Raw genomic sequence first — 20,452 nt, 5'->3', positions numbered from 1 at the left:
AGTCATTTGATTGTGTTTTACCTGGCTCCTGGATTACAAGGGTTAAAGTATAAAACAATTGTAAAAAAATCTTAGTTTTGCATTAAGAATAATATTAACTGTAATAGAGGAAGAAATGCAAAGCACATTTCTGTTGCAGCAATAGCAGTTTTAGTCTAGAAACAAAGAAGCCACCCCTAGCCATACCACTGCACTTTCCCAACCAGGTCACTGTTGCATTGTCATGTCCAGAAGAGGCAGTGTCATTAAGTTTTCTTGAATGAATTGCCAAGTCCACCTCTTATTGAACACTTTGCCCTGAAATGGTCCAATGAGTTGGAAAAATGTCTTTTCTATAAAGTGTAGAATTCAGAAGCTAGTGAACCAGAAGTGGTAGTTATCATAATTGTTCATGGAGAAAGCAATTATGACAATTAGAAGTATTTCTTCACTCTTTACTCCATTCTTTCTTTCATTTTACTCATTTTCTCTATCTCTCAAAGCTCAGTCTTTACGGAGTAAAATAATACAGTGAGCTCTAAGTTCTCTACTGAGTGAAAGAAAAACATTAATTCTGTTTAGTTAAATTAGAGGCTGAAAAGTGGAACAAATGGCAGGGGCTGCAGTGCATGGGAGCAAAGGAGGGCTTAAAGGAAAGCTCAGCAGGGCAAGCACGTTATGTAAGCTGTTGTGTTAGTGCTTTCTGCATTTTTTATATAGATTAAACCACTTTGGAGAAAGCTGAAAATGGTGTGTAGGTTTAATGTGAATCCATTCCCTACTTTGGATATTTAAAAAATCCCAAAAAGCTGCACAGATTTTCCCATTGACAAATACAAATACACAAGGGCTGTTCTCCAACAGCTCACGGTGCTGCAGACATCTGTGTGGTTAAACCACGCAATTGAACATTCCAAAGCACTTTGCAAAGCCATCTATTACATCCCTGCAGCACACCGAATGCACTGTGGCAAACTGCTCATCCATTTAATCAGTGGTCTGTTCCATGCCATGACTCTGCATCACTATTTTACTTTGTTTATAAACACAATCCCTGCATTTCAGCCCAGACATCTTCTGTCTCAGACACCAATCCTCCGAGTTGGTGCTGACAGCTTTGGTGCTTTTAGCATCAGGCATTATTATGCAAGACACTGTTTGTTACATTTTGTTCTCGTGTTTCCATTCCTGTTTATGTGTAATTTAGTGTTCAAGGACTTCTCTTTCTAAGGATTATTTGCAGCTGTTCCTTTTCACAGAGCTGCTTGTGTCAGTCGTGGCACTTGCTTGACACTCTCATGAGAACTGCGTTGCCAAAGGAGACACCGTAATCTCTCCACAGCTGAATTCCACTCCTTTGTGATAACATTAGGGAATGTCTTATCTTTTTTTCATCTTCCTTTCCAAGAGGGATGAGTAGCAAGTTACAATCTGCAAACTCTTCTGAATGTCTATTCAAAATTCATCTGCACTAGATTCAAAATCCATTGCACTAGAAAATCCTTTCTGTGGCTTTCTGGGTGGCAGGGGCAGCAGTGCAACCCTTGGAGAAATGGAGCCCTTGCTTGTGTGTATTCTACTGGAAAAGGAAAGAGCTTTTCCCTTGTGCTGAAGGAGAGCCATCAGTTAGAAAGAGCAGCATTCCCAGCCAAATCTGCTTTCTGCAAATCCTTTTCTCTATAATTGTTGATTGTATGTAAGGTAACATGTTCATTGAACATGGCTTCAGAGAGCTGGACCTCGTGGAAAATCCTGGAAGGAGGAGGGTTGACTGGCAGTAAAGGAAAGAATTAAAAGACGAGTATTCAGCAATGACAATTAGTGAGCTGAAGTGCTGCTGCCAGTGCTAATGGATTCAACCTAATTAAATTTTTGGCTCATTGAATATGACAAATATAAATGCAGTTTGGGTTTCTCCTTATTAGACTCAGAGTTTTAGACTAAAACTACATGGGTCTGAATGTTGCCAAGGAGAGTATTAATGAGGAATTGCTAATCGTTTAGGAACCATAATGACAGTACTGGTAGTGGGGTTGTTTTTCCATAGATGCTGAGAGTCAGAGCTCTGAAGAAAGGGTCCAGACCATGTTGTGATCTCTCAGGTGAAAGTGAAGCCCATTTTGGGAGGAGTAGTAAAAGGTTAAATGTATGCAAAACATAGGTGCAGGGAGGGGGCAACTCAGCAAAATAGAAAAAGGGACAAATAATGGATGAAAAAATCAAATATCTTTAAGCTTTCAATAGTGGAAGGGGAGCTGCAAAGCAATGGAGCAGATCACCTGGAATGATGCTGAGCTTTTGTCTTTGAAAGGCTTTCAGAAGTGATTGTACAAATGTCTGTAAGGGCTAAGTGGGTGTCAGGAGTGACAAATGGTCCTGCTTGTGTGTCTGAGCTGGACAAGTTGATGTCATAAGCCCATCCACAGCTTGTTTTTTTCCTGATTGTTTCCTTCTGAGCCAAAATCTTCCTTTGTGGGAATTGTTTTCTGCCTGCCATTTCTCATTAGACAGGGATTTACTGTTATGATCAAGGCCTGCTGATTGTAGGCTTCAAAGGAAGAAACAGCTCTGATACTCATGTGCCTGTTTCTTTCCTGTGTTAGGCAGAGCAGTAAGACACACCATACAGGTACAAAACATACATGGAAAAATTGATAGCTAAGAGGTGCTGGATTTTCTGAGGATAAAGATCAAAAGTTTTCATTAGAGATCTTTAGGCATGTTTGGGTTTGTATCTGAGTGTCAGAATGAAGTTTATTAAAACTTGGTTACTAAATCCCTGTGATGAAACCTTGCTCTGCACACAACTAAATCAGGAATGGAAGGAAAGAATAAGAGAGAAGGGGCCATACCAAGCAACTCTTCAGCTATTTCTCATCTTTATTGTCTAGAAAGCTCTGGAGTGCTTATTGGTCTATGGCTGAATCAGTTCTTGATTCCAGTCCTGAGAGATGCTAAGGAACAGTCACAGCAGGTGAAAGCTGCTCTCTGCAGGATCTTGAGGGGGCTTTCTTAAGTCAAATCAGGATTTGTAGGACATTTAATGAAAAAAAAAATCCTGGCCCTGTGACCAAAGGCCTGATGAGTCTTTGGTGGTATACAAGGTGCCAGAATACACAGGTCAAAGATGTTGGTAGTGGTAAGATACTGTGATAGATGGGGATGATACAGTGGGGTGGCACCTCCTCATTCCTTCAGAGTTGTCCTAAGAGTAGTTTGTCTTCTTTGCTTTGGAATTATAACAACAGAAAGTTTCAGCTTTTGAAAATCTGCAGTGAAAAAAAAGCTTTGAGATTCATATTCTTCTGTTTTAAAAGAATTCCCAATTGTTTTTCATTTCCAGTGTTTTAATAACTGATTTTAAGCCATGAAAATACCAGTAGGAGAAGGACAATGTTTAGTCACAGCTTTATGCCTGACACCAGAGTAACAATTAAATGCTGTTAATTCATCATGAAATGGTGCAATTCCCTGTGAACAGCAATAATTTCAAGAGTTTGCTTGAACTGCTGCATTTACCTCCTTGGTCCAATTTATAATACTATTTCAGCTCTATGCCAGCTTTATGCAGAATAATGACATTTATTATAGTTATTCCATTGCATAAAATAAATGCCTATTTAAGCATGCACCTTGTGCAGAGTGCTGGGCAGCTCTGTAAATTACTACTCAGTCTGACACAGCTTTATCTCAGTGTGATTTACATATTTTCCTGGTAATGTGCTCACAAAATAAAATTAAATAAATGAAAAATACCAGTAATGACAATATGATCCAATTTTTGGAATCAAAAGTACTTTTAAGCTGGTAGATACTATCATCAGGTAAGTAATAAAAATGCCCCTAACTAAAGATATGTTACAGGTGTTTTAGAAATAGAAATTAAGCCCAGTTCTTTATAATTGAAGGAGATGTGAAGGAGAAGTATATTTTAGTGAAAGAAACTGAATTAAAAGCACTTTTATTTGGAACAATATTAGAAATGTTCAGACAGTAGAGTCAGATGATAACTGCAAGCATGATAATGGCAGGAATATAGTGAGATTTTCAAAGTGAGGTGCTGTGATCACCCCATGAAGAGTCATGTTCTAAAACTCTACTGTGTTTATTATCCCCAGTGAGTCCCATGTAGCTTCTCCAGTCACCCTTCCAAGATAACTGCCTGGTTCTAACAAAGATATTAGAAAGTGAGGGAGTATCTTAGTACAGAAACAGAGCAAAGAAGTTTTGGGTGTTCTCATGGGAGTAAAGATAGTAGTAATTCAGATTACTGTTGCTAAAAAAGTAAGCAGCAATAAGACAAATGTAAATATGTATGGAGCTGCAGAAAGGATCTTGTCATGAGCTATTGTCTGAGCCCACTGGATTGAGAACTGGGAATTAAACCCAAAAAATTTACAACAGAAGTTAATTTTTATTTTTATTATGTATATGGAACTGCAACCATACCCAATACTGCAGCATTTTCCTAAAAGAAAGGACTTGGGATGGTTCCAAAAAGCCAAAGAGCTGCAGACATAAGTGCTGGCATTGAGATGGGCCCCCAGCAGCCATCTGCCTGGCAGCCAGCCCACACCCCAGGGGACAGCTGGCCTGCAGCTGCAAAATTCCTGCCCCTTGGGGACCCCCTGGATATTGCAAAGGTGTGAGGGAAAAAAAGAGGAGAGGACCGAAGCCTGGCATGACAGAGCCTGGATGCTGCAAGGAGTTTATTAAGGAAGCATGCAGATTTTTCTGTATTTTCCATTTGCAAACAGATCCTTGGGAGGGGGCAGGAATCAAACCAATTAGTAAAACGCGTTGGGTTTGAAAAATTAGAAACTTTTCTGACTGGGATTTTCTTCAAGTAATGCAGAATCAGCTGTGACATGAACTTTGATGAGCACGATAAAAACCATATGTTGCCCTGCTTCTTTAATGCCAGCTTAATAAGAAACCAAGTTCCTCACAATACAGCATTGCATTTTCTGCTCTTCCAGTTACCCTCAGAAGCAGCAGTCAGCAGCAGTTTCCTGCAAGCAGACAGGCAGTGTGATTGTAGTTGTACTTCAATCCTTCGCTTTCCCTTATGTACATTTGAGACAGGTGATCAAGCAAGTGTATGGCTATTTATTTGCCACTGCTGCAGTTAAAGCTCATATGAACCATTACACAGAAAATGACTTTTCTCTCTCAGTTTATATGCCTGACCTTGATAGCATTGCTGTTCACTGGTACCGTTGCCATGGAAACAGAAGAATGATCTTTCTGTTGATATCATTGCATAATGAAGGGTCACTGAGACTGTCTAGGTCAGGAGATCATTCTCAGAGTTCAGCTCCTCAGCAGGAGAATGTAATTCTACAGAAATTCTGTGTATGGGTTGATGGGATTGTTACTTTGTCTTCCTAAATTAAGCTATGAGCCTCACTGACTTCAAGCTAAGAGCAAGAGATATTTGATAAATCTACAGATTTCCAATAAACCCCATTTCTGTGAGACTGCTTTTTCTGGGTGTTCCCAGGCATACAGAACTACCCAGCAATGCAGTTCATTGCCACTTCTCAGCTGAACAGCGGTAACTGGCTGTGTAATTGCACCTGACCAGTGTGAATTGTGTGTAAAACACAATCATTTAGACTGGTAAAGGCTTCTGGTGATGGTAATTTGAGTCTCTCCAGGGTCTACCTAGCTCAGAATTTTCTTTCCTAGTGGCTTCTCTTAAAAAGCTTGCTGCTTCTGCAAGGACAGTTCAAGAAAGGACAAATGAGAGCCTCTCCTTCTGCAGTGGACAACTTTCTTTTCCTGCAGCCTTACATATTCAGCACCTGAGTCAAGTTTGACAAGCAAAGTTTTCTAAATTACCAATAACTTTTGTTCCTTACCTCCCCTCTTCCAACACCTGATGCTGTGCTTTGAACAGCTCCTGAGATGTTTAGGGGAAAAAAGGCCCCATCCACATTAATCTCCTGGTTTGGCAAATCAAAACATAAGTATGCTGCCATGCTGCTCCCACTTTCTTTGCCTTTATTTTTACACAGAAACTTTTGAAAGGTCTGTCTGCCTCTAGTTTCTGGCTCTCTGAGCAGAGTTTTTAAGAAACCCTTTCTTTTTCTCTGTGTGTCCTTTCTGAACAAGCTGTGCCCTTTCATATCAGTATTCCAGTCATGTGAAATCCTCGTTCCAGTCTCCTGTTATGTAAGGACAAGTGAACACTGTGAGATCATTTTCATAACTTCTGCAATCTGACAATCCCTCCTTGTTAGCACTGGGTATGTAATCTTGATTTGCTGTTGGGGAAATAAAAATTTTCACCACAAGATATAATAACTATGAAAAAAGATTTGGATGGCTATAAATAGTGCAATAAGACTAATTTGCAGTGTACTGTTTCAAGATGACTTGAAGAGATTTAGCCAATTAAAACCAGAAAGTGTTGGGCTAATGTAGATTGATGCCTCAGAGTGACAATATGTCTAGGGATAGCCTGTACAGAAAGCTGTCATGAGATAGAGGAAGTCCTGCAGAAGGAGCTTTGGAATTGGATAAAATTATGGAGAGTGTAGTGGAAGAAATAATTAGGTGCAAATGTTGGGGAAAAAAAGTGTATGACATCTAGCCTGGTCCATCTGGCACCCACAGGCAGGATCTAGCCCTTTGGGACATTTTCATTGCCTTGTCCTTGGAAGAGACAGGTAATGAATTTTCTGAGAATAAGTTGTCCTCACAAATTCCTTCTGGGCTGACTCCAATGCAGAGCCAGGCACCAGCTCCCTCTTAGAGGAAGGGGGGAGTCTGAAGGAACATCTGTTTTCATGTATGTGGAGTGTCCAGAGCAGCCATGGGTAGATTATCTTATTAATATGTTGCTCCTGCCATAACTTTTTTGAATCCAGGACCAGCTCATGGCTAACTAGATCTAGATTAGACCAAATTTCTTGCAGAGTTTTTTCCTTTTGGGTGATGAGAAAAAAATGCTGCTCCTTTCTTGGGTGCAAACTGAAAAAGCAAGAAGACTGTTCCACCTTTGGAAACAAACTGACCCTTAATAATATCATGCTGTAATAATATCATGACCCACTAGAGCACTGCAATTTACTTTCTTTTTAAAATAACAAATGCATCCCCCCAGACTTCCCAGTCAATCTGCTTTTGTGAGACTATTAAAGAACCCCTGAAGTGGAAGTGGTTAATATTTTCTGGTCTTTTTTTCCCCCCTTTTTCTTTAAAGTAACTCAAGAACCAGTCTGAATTCACTTGCCTTTGCAGTCTGGATTATTTTTTTCACAGTTATAATTCTTCTGACTAGCAGCAGGTTCCCTGGATTATAAATGGCACCCACCAGAAAGCAATGATCTGAAGTGTCTGTAAATATTTCCTATCCAGTTTCACAACATCACTTTGAAAGAGCAAATAACATTTGGGAAAATGGGAAGTAGCATCTGCAGTTACCAGTGATTTTGTCTTTTTCTTTTTTTAAAAAATCAATTTATTATAATTGTGACTAGAAATCAACCAAGATGAGGCTAGGAACTGTGTATGTGATAATTAAAAAGACATTCCTTGTGCCATCAGTTTTATTGTCTACACAGCCAAGACAAGGGGTATCTATATTTGCAGGAGCTACTGCTCAGTGGCAGGAGAAGTATTAAAATCTGTCTGTGCTTTCAGAGACAAGAGGTCTATCTGTTAAATCAAGATGTCTAGCAGAGTTCAGAGATTAATTTCATTTTGAAAAACAATGCAAACACCTCCTCTCAGTCTCACTTGCATGCAGTATGTGGAGTAAATTTATTGCTGTTAGAAGGGAGCCTGAGGCATTTGACTCTTAAGCCTGTGATTTGGCAACTCTGCTGAGCTGCTTATCCCTCCCACAGTGCATTACTCTACTGAGACTTGGTTGTTTTTTATTGAGGAGTGAAAGGGAGCTTGGTCCTGTAGACTACAAATTAAGTCATTGGTTTTTGATCAGGCTTTAAAACTGTTGTGTGTGTTTTAGTTCACTAAAAAGATGAGTTGTTATTGGAATTCTTCCATTTGGCTGTTTGATGTTGGTAGGAACTCACCAGCTAAACTGCTTAGTCTTGGTTTGGGATAACCAGGTAACAAAGTGAGCAGCAGCACACAGCACTCCTGAGTGCCATGGTCAGAACTGCCATTCCTCAGGCAGCCTGTCTGAAACTGTTTTGAAGACAACAACTACTCACTTCTGTGCCTGAATTAGTATAAAAGGTCTTTTGGAATTCCTCATTGAAGTTCCTCCATTTTAGGTTGGATATTAGAAAGAATTTCTTTACTGAGAGGGTGATCAAGCATTGGAATGGGCTGCCCAGGGAAGTAGTGGATTCTCCATCCCTGGAGATATTTAAAAAGAGACTGGATGTGACACTTAGTGCCATGGGCTGGGAATTGCTGCGGTAGTGGATCAAGGGTTGGACTTGATGATCTCTGAGGTCCCTTCCAACCCAGCCAATTCTATGATTCTATGATCAGCAGAATGAAACCTGAGTGCTGGTCAGAAGGAGTAGATAACGGGTGTGTTGGAAACACTGCTGAACCTGAAAACCATCTTTGTTTGTTGAATTATCCCTTGTGTTGTCCCAGCAGCTCGCCAGCTTCAAACTTGAAAGTCATTGAGCAGTACCTGTAAAAACGGGCAACTGAAGCTAAATTCAACTTGTCCTGGCATTAGTCTGAAATATTAGGGTTTGGGGTTTGTTTGGTTTTCGTATAAAGTAGAAAGAATATTACTGACAGTGGCTCGTGAAGATTTCAAGAAACAAGAGAGAAGTTTCAGTTAAAAGGCCTATTTGTCAGGGTAACAATTTTGGTGAATTGTTCTGACAATTTTTTGCTTTTTTTTTAGACAGTATTTCCACCAATTATTACATAATCTTGGCTTATGGGTCTCAATTTAGTTCTTCCTTCAGCAGGCATCATGACTGAAAAGTGGATGTCATAAGTCTTAAAAGGATTAGTGCTCTATATAGAACCAATAAAATTGATTTGTGATTTCGGGATCCCCATCACAGAAGTAATAAAGTTTTCTCTCTGCAAGCAGTGAAATCTCTTTCTTGTAGCTGTCAGTGTAGTGATTCTGCATCAGTGTAAGATATTGACAGTGTGCTCAGGGCAATAGCAGAAAATGGCAGAGATTAAATAAGAGGAGGGGAGCAATCAATTGAGTTGAGCTGTTCCAAACCAATTGCAAATACAATAAAATTATAAGGCCCAATCCAGCTTTTGGAAAAATGTTCCTAGTAACTGCAGCAACAGTGCAGTGATTTTATATGATGTTGATAATGAAAATATACCTCAGAGATGCTGAAACCTTGACTTTTTGTACACCAGGACATCAGTAGAGCTATGATAATTATCCAACTCAGAAAACTTCCACCATTGATTGATTAGTGCACTCTGCAGGATGTCACCTGGTATAAAACACTGGGGAACAGTCCTTCTCTGACTGAGCAAGATATACAGAAAATATCAAAATCCTGCACTGAAGTGAATGCTAAACTGAAAGGAACCAGAGACAACTGAGGTAATTTGGAGTGGAAGATCTCTGGTTTACGTCTTAGCTATTAGAATCAAACTGTAAGAACAGAAAAAAGAAGAAACAATTTTTTCAAGAGGAGCTTTAAAGGGTGAGTGCATGTTAAATGGACAGCTTGATTGAAAACTAATGAATAGTTAAAGTTGTTCCTGTGAGAAGTTTAGCAGAGATTTTGTAAGGATTTTCAAAGGACACCATGCTGCTCTTACAGCAGGATTCCTGTGTGAGTGTGCAGCTGAGTGGGACTGGAGATGAACCTACAAGGAGCAGCAATGTCTGCAGAGCAGTCTCTGCAGACCTGATGGCAGAGGATGGGACACTTTGCAGTACTAATTTATTGCTGCTTGGTTTTGCAGCCCACAACCATGCAAATCTGAATGAAATCAAGTCATGGCAAAGTGGTTCAGGAGTCTCTGCAGCCCAGTTGAAGAGATTACAAGTGGTGAGGTGGAGTTAGCAACAACCCAAATCATAGGCTGACTTGATTGACAGGTAATGTACTTCTAGTGACATCCAAAAGATTATTCCATATACACTGGATATAAAATCATAATCAGACTCAAAATATTTTTGCATCATCCAAAATTTGTCTAAGTAATAACAGGAGCATAATTTAAAGTATAGTGGCAAAATGAAACAACAGAAAGGAGATAAGAAGTATTTTGTGCTGCTTTTGTTTTGTTCCTAATTAATTAATTCCAGGGCTGATCATTTGGTGTATAGAGATGCAGAGAGACAAAATATCACCAAACTTAATGCTGTCGGATGGCAGAAGAGTAACAATATCTGGCTTTTAAAAGTGTGTGTGAGAAGCAGGCTATTAGGTTGCTTCTAATTTCAAAAGCAAGAGAATGGGAAAGAGCAGGCAGGAAAAATTTAGAGGGTCCTTTATAAAGCATGGCTGTTCTGTTTTCTGATACATTAGGGCACAGGACAAAGAAAGTTTTTAGCAAGGTTTATGAAGTCCTGCTGGGGCTGGACCTCAATATCTGCAAAATAAGACCTATCCCTGCCCCAAAGCATTGCTGCTTCATCTCACCAATTTCATAGAAATATAAAGCTCAAGCAATGGCAGTGACTTTTTTTAAGGTTGCACAACTTAAGTCAAGCAGTATTCCTTCTACAAAAACAACATGTATTTGATTGTGCTCTCTATATTAGTGTACTAGAACTAAGCTACTAAAATATTCACGTAGCAAAGAAAAATGGGAAAAAAAAAAAAAGTAAAAGTTCGTGCAATGTCTTGGAAGTAATGTGCCTTGTGGAACAGTAACTTTTGTATTTCTAAGATTTTTTAACTTTGCCACGTTAATGGTTTTCAGATGCAGCATTTTACATTGAGTATTTTTCCTTTATAATGCTGAAAGACCAAATGAAATAAGGATGGGAAAGGGAGGTGTAAGTGGAAGGAAATAAAAGAGGACTAGGAACAATAGAACTGAATCCTTTGCTGGGTGACTAAAGCTCATAAACACCTTGAATTAATAATTTTATATACAGGTTGAAATTCAGAGCACGCAAGCATAGGAAACTATGCAATAATTAGGTAGAAAAAAACCCAACGCTTAATGAGATTTAAGTGACTCACATGCAGAGCTGACCCCTAGACAGTCTAAATGAATTTCATCCTCATGTGGCTGCTCTACTAAATGGATGTACATGGAACATCAATACGTTTGCATGAAAAACCCTGCATAGCTGTATCTTGTTTTCATGTATAGCTGTGTATTTCATTTGCACATTTGCTGAACCTTGTGATTAATAGTGATCAGTCTTTATTAGTACAGATTTAAAAAAAAAAAAACCATAAGGTAATTTTTATGTTAAGGGTTCCTGAAGATTTAGTCTGAAAGAATGTTTTTGAAAACACTGAAATGGAGTATCTAACTCTGTTCTGCCCCCAACTACAAATTACAGATGAACCTTTTTATGCTCTGGCTCAAAAAGAAATAATGAAAATATAATTTTGGCAGCAAACCAGCTGGGGAAAATTATATTCCAAGCTGCAAATTTTATAAAATTTGAGAGTGTTAGAACAAAAGGAAAAAGAAAAAGGGATAGTTTGTAATGAAGACAGTTTTACAAGTGAAGCTGTGCTGGGCATACTAATCACCTGCTCTAGCAGGTTAGAGTGGGCATCTAAACCATCATGGAGTCTGAATGTACTTAATCCACCTTCTGGGTGTTCACATATCCTCCCCCCCTGCCAAGTCTGCCCCGAGTCCTGCACATTTTCCTGGGGGCACAAGGGCTCTGTATGATTACACAGCTCCTTCTGCAGAAAGCTGATTGCAAGAAGTGGTCTGCTGGCAGCTCCCCAGTGGAGAATGTCTTGTATTAGAGCTGAGGAGATGAACTTCAACCTTGACAGAGAAAAGCCCAATGCATTCTTGATACATAAAAAATAAACTATCAGTTGTTTCAAAATTCTATCTTTGAAAAAGGATTTTTTGAATTAAATAGCAGAGTTGAAGCGTTCAGGTATTCCTTCATTTTCTGGCTGAACAAAATCTTTGCAGAATTAAATTGAATTCTGCAGAAATGTTCATGGCCAAGGACATAAAGATATGAATCAATAGAGAAAAAAAAAAAAAAATTCTAGATTCTTCCCTGTCCCAGATTTCACTGTGTACCTGAAGCCAATGCAGCTCTTCAACATACATTTTTAATCAAGACTATAATGAAGTGTGTGCTCAGGTCACTGAAGTGAACAAGATGTCTTGTCTCCAAGTTTAATTAAGAGATTTCTTCATTTAATTGTGTTGTACGAAATTCTCATTTGTTTTATGTTTGTTGCAATTACAAGTGGTTTCTTGTCATGCAGCTCTGTGCACTCCTCTCATGAACCTGGACTTTAAACTGTACAAGGGAGTAAATGGCATAAGTAGGGTATTAATCTCCCTAAAGCAACTTTCTCATGCATAAGCTTCCAGATAAATAGAAATCTGCTAATTTCTGAAAACTATGGATTTAATGAGCATGGACTGACTTTTTGTTTCTCACTACCCCTGTTCCCTTTACTGCCCTTTATAATTGTAGCATAGACTAAATTCACTCAAATATTTTAAACACATTTAACTACATGTCTATTGAAATCCCACAGGCTACAAGGGTGTTTCTAAGTGCTGGGCTAAGTAGAGATTAGATCTACCTGCTTTGTTGGTTCACATTGTTTCAAACGGGCCAGGTCCCTTTGTGCTTTCTGTCTTGTACCACAAAACAGCACTCAGCTACTCAGGAGGCAGAGTTTGTCCTTTGATGTCACTGCAGGCACAGTGCCTGGGTGTGCAGAGGTTGGGCTTCCTCCTTGGGAGATAAGATGGCCCTGGGCTGCTGAGTTATTAATGTCTTGACTGCAGGAATGTTTTGCTCTGTGGGATTCATGGGTTTTGAGTGATGACAGAGCAAACAGACATGGAGAATACTTTTGGGCTGCCCAGTGCTGTGAACTGGATGTGTCACACTTACTGGGTAAAAGTGAGTGGGGACTTATCAAGTCCATTACTTGTCACCTGGCCCTGAGCTATTTTACATCTGCCTTTACCAGGTCTCACTGAGGTGAAAATGAGCTGTGCAGGTGTTTATTGATTTAATCAAAAAGCCATCTGGGTTAGGCTAAAAACTGAAGGACTGCCACCTCGAATTAAACCAGATGAGCTGGGGGGCCCATCCAACCCTGCATCCCCAGAAAGGTCAAGGAGGGAAATTCTCCAAATACATAGTCCCAGCTTTCAGCACATGAAGGATTAGGGACTTCCTGCACAAGTGGCTGCATCTGGATTCTCACATTTAACAATCCTCAACAGAAGTATCTTCTGTGAATTTATAGGATCCTTTCTAGATATCTGTAGCATCCTGTGGCAAGAACTTCCTGTTCTTTCCTCGAATTACTCTAGAAACCCTCTGTAGTGCTATTACTATGAAACTCTTGAAGTCAGTATTAATGGGAATACAGAGACATTAAAGTACAATTCTTTAGAGCTATTCATTAACATGAATCAGAGATGATGCTCTGAGGGCTTCTTAAGGAGAAGACAAATTGTGTGGGGTAAGTGATAAGCTTTGTGACTCAAATTTCATCAGTTGTGCCTTTCTAGGAAATGGTGGAGTGATATTCAGACACTGCAGAGATATTAACAATGTTACTGTCAAAGCAGAAAATGTATGAAAACATTGCCAGTAACTCTCCTACAGGGTCCTGAGTGCTCTCTGAAGTTTGGCTGCCCTTCTGTTGCAGATGAAAGAAATGATTTTTGGTGACTAATGCAGGAGGTTATGAACACACTGAAAAGATCTGAATGCCATCCTAGAATTATAAAAGCAATGCCTTTGTTTTCTCTGTGGTTCCCTTGGTTTACTCTTTATATAAAATCTGGTCCACAGAATTAGACAGCTGCATAAAGCTTTCATTTAATTCTCTAGTATATTTCCTGTTTCTTTCCATCTTACACTGTAACAAACATCTTGTGCATAACTCATCAAGGCAAACCCCCAAATCCTTCTTATTTTCTCAGTGCTATTAGCTTTTCAGCTGCCATACCATCTTTTACTGAAGGTCTGCCAAGTCCTCCAAGCTAAGCAGAGTGTACATATATCAGTAGGAACCTCCAAGAAACACAAGGTATTTTAATATCTGGCACATGTTTCTCTGAATCGACTCTGAACAAAGCAGGGTGGTAGCAGAATAATACCCGGGTGTTAGAGGATTTGCATTTGGCAGAAATAGATCATGTTTCTTCCCATTTGTGGTGATTTAAAATCCCAAGTCATTTTCTAGAAGAGAAATAGTGTGTTGTCTTGAATTAACTGTTATTCTGAGGAAAAGTATTTTGGATGTACTGGATAGTGGTTCAGTTTTTCTGTGTGATGCTGACTTTTCTTCTCAGTTTCTGCCCTCTGTTTTTGACTCTTACACTTGATGTTTCACTGCAAATTGAAGATATGAATACAGTAGTTATATGACTATCTCTCCATTGCCTCTCCCACACCCTCAGATACTCTCGATCTGGTTTTATGCCATGTGATACTGAAGTTCTATTATCCTCATTTTCATAGGAATGAGTAATCAGGAGACTTGTCCATTAAAAAAAATATTAAAGCAAAGCAAAGAGTCATACACTCTTCTTTACTGGCAGAAGATCACTGATAAATTGTCTGGTGTGGGAGAAGTTTGTTCAACTGTCTCATCATATTTCCTTTTTGTTGTTGTTTTCTCTTTCAGACTAACAGCTAAAGCTGTCGCTGTTCTCCTACCAATCTTGGGAAGCTCATGGATCTTTGGGATTTTGGCTGTCAATGCCCATGCATTAGTGTTTCAGTACATATTTGCTGTTTTCAATTCATTACAAGTAAGTACCTGGTGGAAAAGTTTATGACTACCAAACTGCTGCTGAGATCTAAGAAATGGACCATTAGTAATTTTTCACATGCTTGTGTTTATTGGATTTTTTTTTTCTATGCTCCTTCCTTTGTCTTTTAAGTCTGTGCTGACCACATGGTGCTGGTAATTCTTCAGTCTCTGTATAAGCAGAAATTTTAGCTCACTCATTAGTGTTTCCAATAGCAATAATGGAATAAATGAGCCAGTGAACTTGAGAAATTCATTCTTCCAGCACCAGGTACCGGAGGGCAAGATTCTTCAGGAGACATTAAAGAAAAATAGCTCTGTCCAAGGAGGAATGTAAGCATCTGCTTAGCTTCTAGCAGGCATTTCAGTAGAGGCACAAATAAGTGTGTTAGACATCTTTCCCAAATAAAGTTTACAAAGAGGATGAAAAAAATGAACTCCTATAATTCCTTTTTTATCTCTGAAACAAATAGCACTGTAGTGACAGAAAGAGTGAGAGTTCTTTTCATAAGGTGATAAGAAAAGTTCCAATTTTCATCCAAAGGAAAACCCATAAATTTGGCTTGTATAACCCACAAAAGAAAACAGAATTATTTTGGGAGGTAAAAGGGGTGGTACCTTTTAACTTTCAGCTAGACAAAAAGCCCAAAGATAGCAAAGGTTTTTTTTCAATTTTTCCTAACACTAACACTTTTCTAGTGTGAAAAATATTGCTCTTGTGTTTCCTAAAGAGGATTTCCCTCTTCATTTACCTTTTCAAGCACAGACAAAAAGTTCTCTTAAACAGGATTCCTGCTTCTTTTGAGCCAGATTTCTTCCTTAGCACCCCAAAATTTAGGAGGTGCTGTTTTACAGGAAAAGGTCCAGACAAGTCTCAGAGCCAGCTGGTGCTATGGGCTTTTCCAGTTTAACCTGGGGCACAGATTTGCCTGCTCTTCAATTTATAGATCTCCAGCTACTCAATCCCAGCTTTATACAATCCTGAGAGAAATTTATTTCATTCTTCACAGCCTGTCTTCACCTGTCCCCCTTTTGTCTGTTTTCAGGGATTTTTCATGTTCCTGTTTCACTGTCTTCTGAATTCAGAGGTATGTAACCAAATGGTGTGAACAAGTGAAAAACAAGAAAAGGATTTTCCCAGTATCTTTGCTTGATGTGCCACTGATTTATTTTTTTCTTTCAATTGATATATGGCTCTTAGTGAAAATATGACTTGTGAAATTTTCACCCGTGCTTGAGATTTATTTTAACTTTTCTTGTTTTAGAAATGGAAAAAGAGAAGACAAGGCAGTCCAAGGCTAAGGAAAGAATTATCCTGAGGGCTGGAGGGTCTGAGCAGGGCATGGGCTGTTGGCCTCTGGCTTTGTGACACCTTTAGTTCCAGAGAGGGAAACAAATATTATTCTCAGAGAAACACACTTCTTGACATTGCTCAAGCAATTCTTAAGGGACAACCAAGCAGGATAGAGCATGTTCCAGGTATTTTCCTTGGCAGGAATTTCAAGTTTTCATAGTGGTCCAAGAGGCATCTTTTTGCATTAAGGTGATCTCAGAGCAACTAGGGTAAAGCCAAGGCAAGGCTGATGTAAATGGGGCTTGTGGAGACCATCCCTGCTGGGCATGGAGCTCGGAGCATTCTCTCCTCCCATGGCAGATAGCAGAAAATGCTCTTCAGAAAATTATTTCCAGCAAGCTGACAGGCAGTCCTGCTCTTGAACACCCACATAGATACGAATCTCCCACAGCTTTCTACTGGATGCTACTAAGTAATTCTGCCCATAGCCTGATGATGCTTCTTATGCAAGAGTAGCACTCCAGCTCTTCTGTGGAGACACCATTTATTAATATTTGCCAACCTTTTCCGTCTTAGAGCACTGATATGATATGATGTAGTAAACTACATTCAGTTTGGAGACTCAAGACTGACTATGAAATTCTTGATCTTTATTGAAATAAACTAAAGCTAAGCAGGCAGGTTAAAGGTAAGGAGGAAACACATTTCTTTTTCCTCTTCTCCCCCAGGCTCAGAAAGCTTTCTACCTGCTTTCAAGCTTCAAATGTCTTACATCAAACACAAATGTTTAAATTTCTGCCATCTTTCAAGGAACCTCATGAGAAATTAAATTCAGAAACTTTTCAGAATTTCCCTGCTCAAAAACCAGTTCATACATAACTAATGTGAACTGTCATTTTTGGAGAGCAGATCTAATTGGCTCCATCCTATGCTGTGCATACCTAAAACACTTCTTCAGCTAATCTGTGAGAACTCTTCTTGAGAATATCACTCTTGCCACTGAAGGAAAAATTGCATACTGTAAAGTACCATCTGCAGCTAGTTCCAAGTGGTAGGATAAAAAAGACACCTTTATTCCCTGTGGACCTGGTCTACAAATACACTCTGTCAAGAAGCACAGGAGAATGGGTCTGATGGTGACCTGAGCAGCCTCTCCTGCAGCATGGATCTAACCCACCAGTCTCACCCCTGGCAGCTCAGTCATCGAAGTCCCTTGACCTCTCTCAGCTCTTTGACTCTGTGCCTCACTATTGCCACTCCTAAATTGTAGTTGTCACCTTTCTGACTGCAGTTTGATCTTTTTTCCTATTTCAGCCACTATATGTTCAAAGAGTAGATAATGCCTTTCCTCTGTGCAGGAAGGGGAAGACTCATCCTGACTTTCCTCAGACTCCTCTTTCTATCAATCAACCTGAGCTTCTCATGAGTTTGCTTGACATTGCATCCTCATTGCTTTCCTCATGTCTGTCTCCAACTGATCCCTGTTTTTCCTGGGATGTTGCACACAGCTGGGGCCGTGCCAGTGTTGAACAGGGAGGGAAGATTTTTTTCTGTGTTCTGCAGACTATGCTCTTCCTGATAAGCAGTTTTTTATCCTAACTGTGGTCAATCACTTCCAGCCAGTAATCCTTGAGGAATCTCACCTACTTGCCTAAAGAATGGCTGCCTCTCCAGCTTTTCTTTATGCAGTTGATTATTTTTACCTCAGTGCAGATTATTCCTACATCTATAGGGAGTTTTATGCAGCATTTAAAAATAATTTCAGTTTTCAAAAGCTGTCAGCTGGCTTATATCCTCATGGCATATGGGTGCCATCAGAGAATTGTGAGCTCCAGAGAGAGCCTGCCACTGGGAAGGTGTCCTTGTGAGCTGTGGAAAATCAGTATAATGGCACCTTATGAAAGCTTTCAAACCAAGACTGCAAATAGAGGGGATGTATATGTATAAGCCTTGCAGTTGTTTTTTTTTTGTTTGTTTGTTTCATTGGGTTTTTTTCTTCTTTTGTTCCTTTATATTTTTAACAAGATGAACTTTAATACAGTTATACCTCAGACATTTAGGAAGATAGGATATCCCAGATAACATGAAAATGTTGCCAGTGAAATGAAACATAAGTGAGTTTATACCATGATTTGTGTTTAAACTATGGGTACTTGAAAAGTAAAGTTTGATTGTAAAATAAGACCATAAATATCAAGAAAAATGTAAGGATTGTTGGATTGTTTCTTGGGTTTTGGTACAGTGATATTCATGTGGGGAAATGCTTGTAGGTTGTACCCGTGAAAATGAGTAAAACATTCTCAAAAGAAATTTTCTGGTTTCCTATTTTCCATAAAGGTTAGAGCTGCCTTTAAGCACAAAACCAAAGTTTGGTCCCTTACCAGTAGTTCAACTCGCAACATCAATGTGAAACCCTTCAATTCAGACATTGTGAGTATTCCTCTTAATTTTTTTTCCTACTGTACTTCAAAGTCTTCCACAGTAAAGGCTGTTGGAAAGAATAGGGTGCTAGAAGCTGTGGGGGTATTTTCAATACTTAACCTAATGCATGGTGTAGACAGGTGGAATCAACAAGCATTAAGCTGCAGTTACAATATCTGTTTTGAAAGCAAAGGCCAAATTTCAGCTTCCTGGTAAACTACCAAATAAAAGTAAACAAATTTTATGACCTCTGGAGTGTGGTTCAATAAGACTATTTTAAGACCACTTCCTATTATGCATAAAAGCAGCATTTTGGCAATATATTTGTTTAATGAAGATGTCTTTTTGGTAGGGCTTTTTTTTTTAGTGCTTTTACATTTAATCCCGAAGAAAAAACTCTTAAATAAGTCAAGATGTGAATATGCTTTCCTAGGTCTCCTTAAGGCAAAAGACATTTGTTTTTTTAAAGAACCAGGCTTCTGAAGTGATAGGTGCTATTAAGTGATTGCTGCCAATCACCTTAGATCCTGGCAATAACTGCTTAAAAATCTTTTATGCCATGTGCTCTCATGACTCGGTGAAAACACTGTAATGTAAATAGATGCTTTCAAGCTTTTATTTCACCCAGACAAGAGTGGTTTAATAAAATAAATAAATCTATTTCCATTTCATCATCTCTTATTTTTTTTTTTCAGATGACTGGGAACAGGCCAGGCACAACCCCCACAAAGTTGAACACCTGGGATAAAAGCACCAATTCAGCCAACCGCATTGATTTATCAGCAGTGTGACAGCAGCTCCAGCTTCTCAGTGAAAATCAAGCCATACATTCAGGACCTCTGACACAGTGTCCACCAGGTTTTTCTCACTCAATACCAGTAAAAAACCTGCTTTTTAAATCACTGCCTAATAAATTGGAAATTTCCATAATGTTTAATTGAGTAAATAGCCCTCATCTGCTTGTCTTTGAAATTGTTACACATTCCACCACTGGGCTATTAGCAATATCTGTAAAAATAACTAGCACAAATATACACTGGATGGTTTTGTCAGCAATGATGAAAACACTAGGTATGCAAAAAGACCTTATTACTATCTGAATCATTCCAGCTCCCAGAATTGAGAAAGGACAACATACCTCTGGAAAGATGGATTTTTATTCTCTAAAATGAAATTCTTCCCATTGTGCTATTGTAATGGGCCTATTCTGGTCTTGCTGTGCACACTCTGTTTACATTTATTACCTTACAGAATCCAATTATTGAAGTGGAGCCTATTCAAAATACATATTCTGGTTATTAATTTAAATGCTATATGAAAGTCAGGACTTGGGGGAGAAGCAGGTTGCAGCAAGGGCATGGAATTAGCAAAGCTAATTTCCTGTGTGCCTCTATATTCATAAACAGCAAATGTAACATGTAAGTAAATGTAAGTAATAATTCTGTACGTGGCCTACTAGTATTTCAGATATTCCTGTTTACATCACATCTATAAAAGGCAATGGGTAATGTTGTCCTATAGCAGTCCACAGCATTTCTGTTGCTGATTTGTGTCTGCTGACACTTGGCAATACAAAGTATTTCTGTTGCTTTGTCTGAAGCTTTTGGATGCAACCAACTGCCCATCAAATGCATTTTGCAAATGCGCTGTAGCTTTTGGAAATCCAAACCTGGCACTGTGATTTCCCTTTGTCCTTTTAGTGGTCAAATCCAGACATTGAATTCCAACCCCAAAGTGGAACCCAATGTTATACTGTGAAGACAACCAGACTACAAATAAGTCTATGTATTGTTACCTACAGACATCTTTTAAATAGGTCTCTGCAGAGCCTTTTGTGGTTTTCAGCTCCCCTCAGCACTTACTAGCTCCTGCTTTA

At 39.1% G+C, this 20,452-nt stretch overlaps 1 protein-coding gene across 1 annotated transcript in view; it reads left to right on the top strand.

The window, feature by feature from the left end:
- The window catches only part of ADGRD1 (adhesion G protein-coupled receptor D1), a 125,361-nt gene extending 105,708 nt beyond the window's left edge, over positions 1-19,653 (top strand). The window contains exons 22-25 of the mRNA XM_030460696.1: positions 14,736-14,862; positions 15,908-15,949; positions 18,493-18,585; positions 19,272-19,653. Coding sequence (XP_030316556.1) covers positions 14,736-14,862; positions 15,908-15,949; positions 18,493-18,585; positions 19,272-19,367 — 358 coding nt within the window. The 3' untranslated portion in view covers positions 19,368-19,653. The remainder of the gene's footprint in view (positions 1-14,735; positions 14,863-15,907; positions 15,950-18,492; positions 18,586-19,271) is intronic.
- Positions 19,654-20,452: the final 799 nt, after the last annotated feature.

This window comes from Calypte anna, chromosome 15 (genome assembly GCF_003957555.1).
Source record: "Calypte anna isolate BGI_N300 chromosome 15, bCalAnn1_v1.p, whole genome shotgun sequence".
Classification (NCBI taxonomy): domain Eukaryota; kingdom Metazoa; phylum Chordata; class Aves; order Apodiformes; family Trochilidae; genus Calypte; species Calypte anna.
This window is presented reverse-complemented; position numbering and strand designations above follow the sequence as displayed.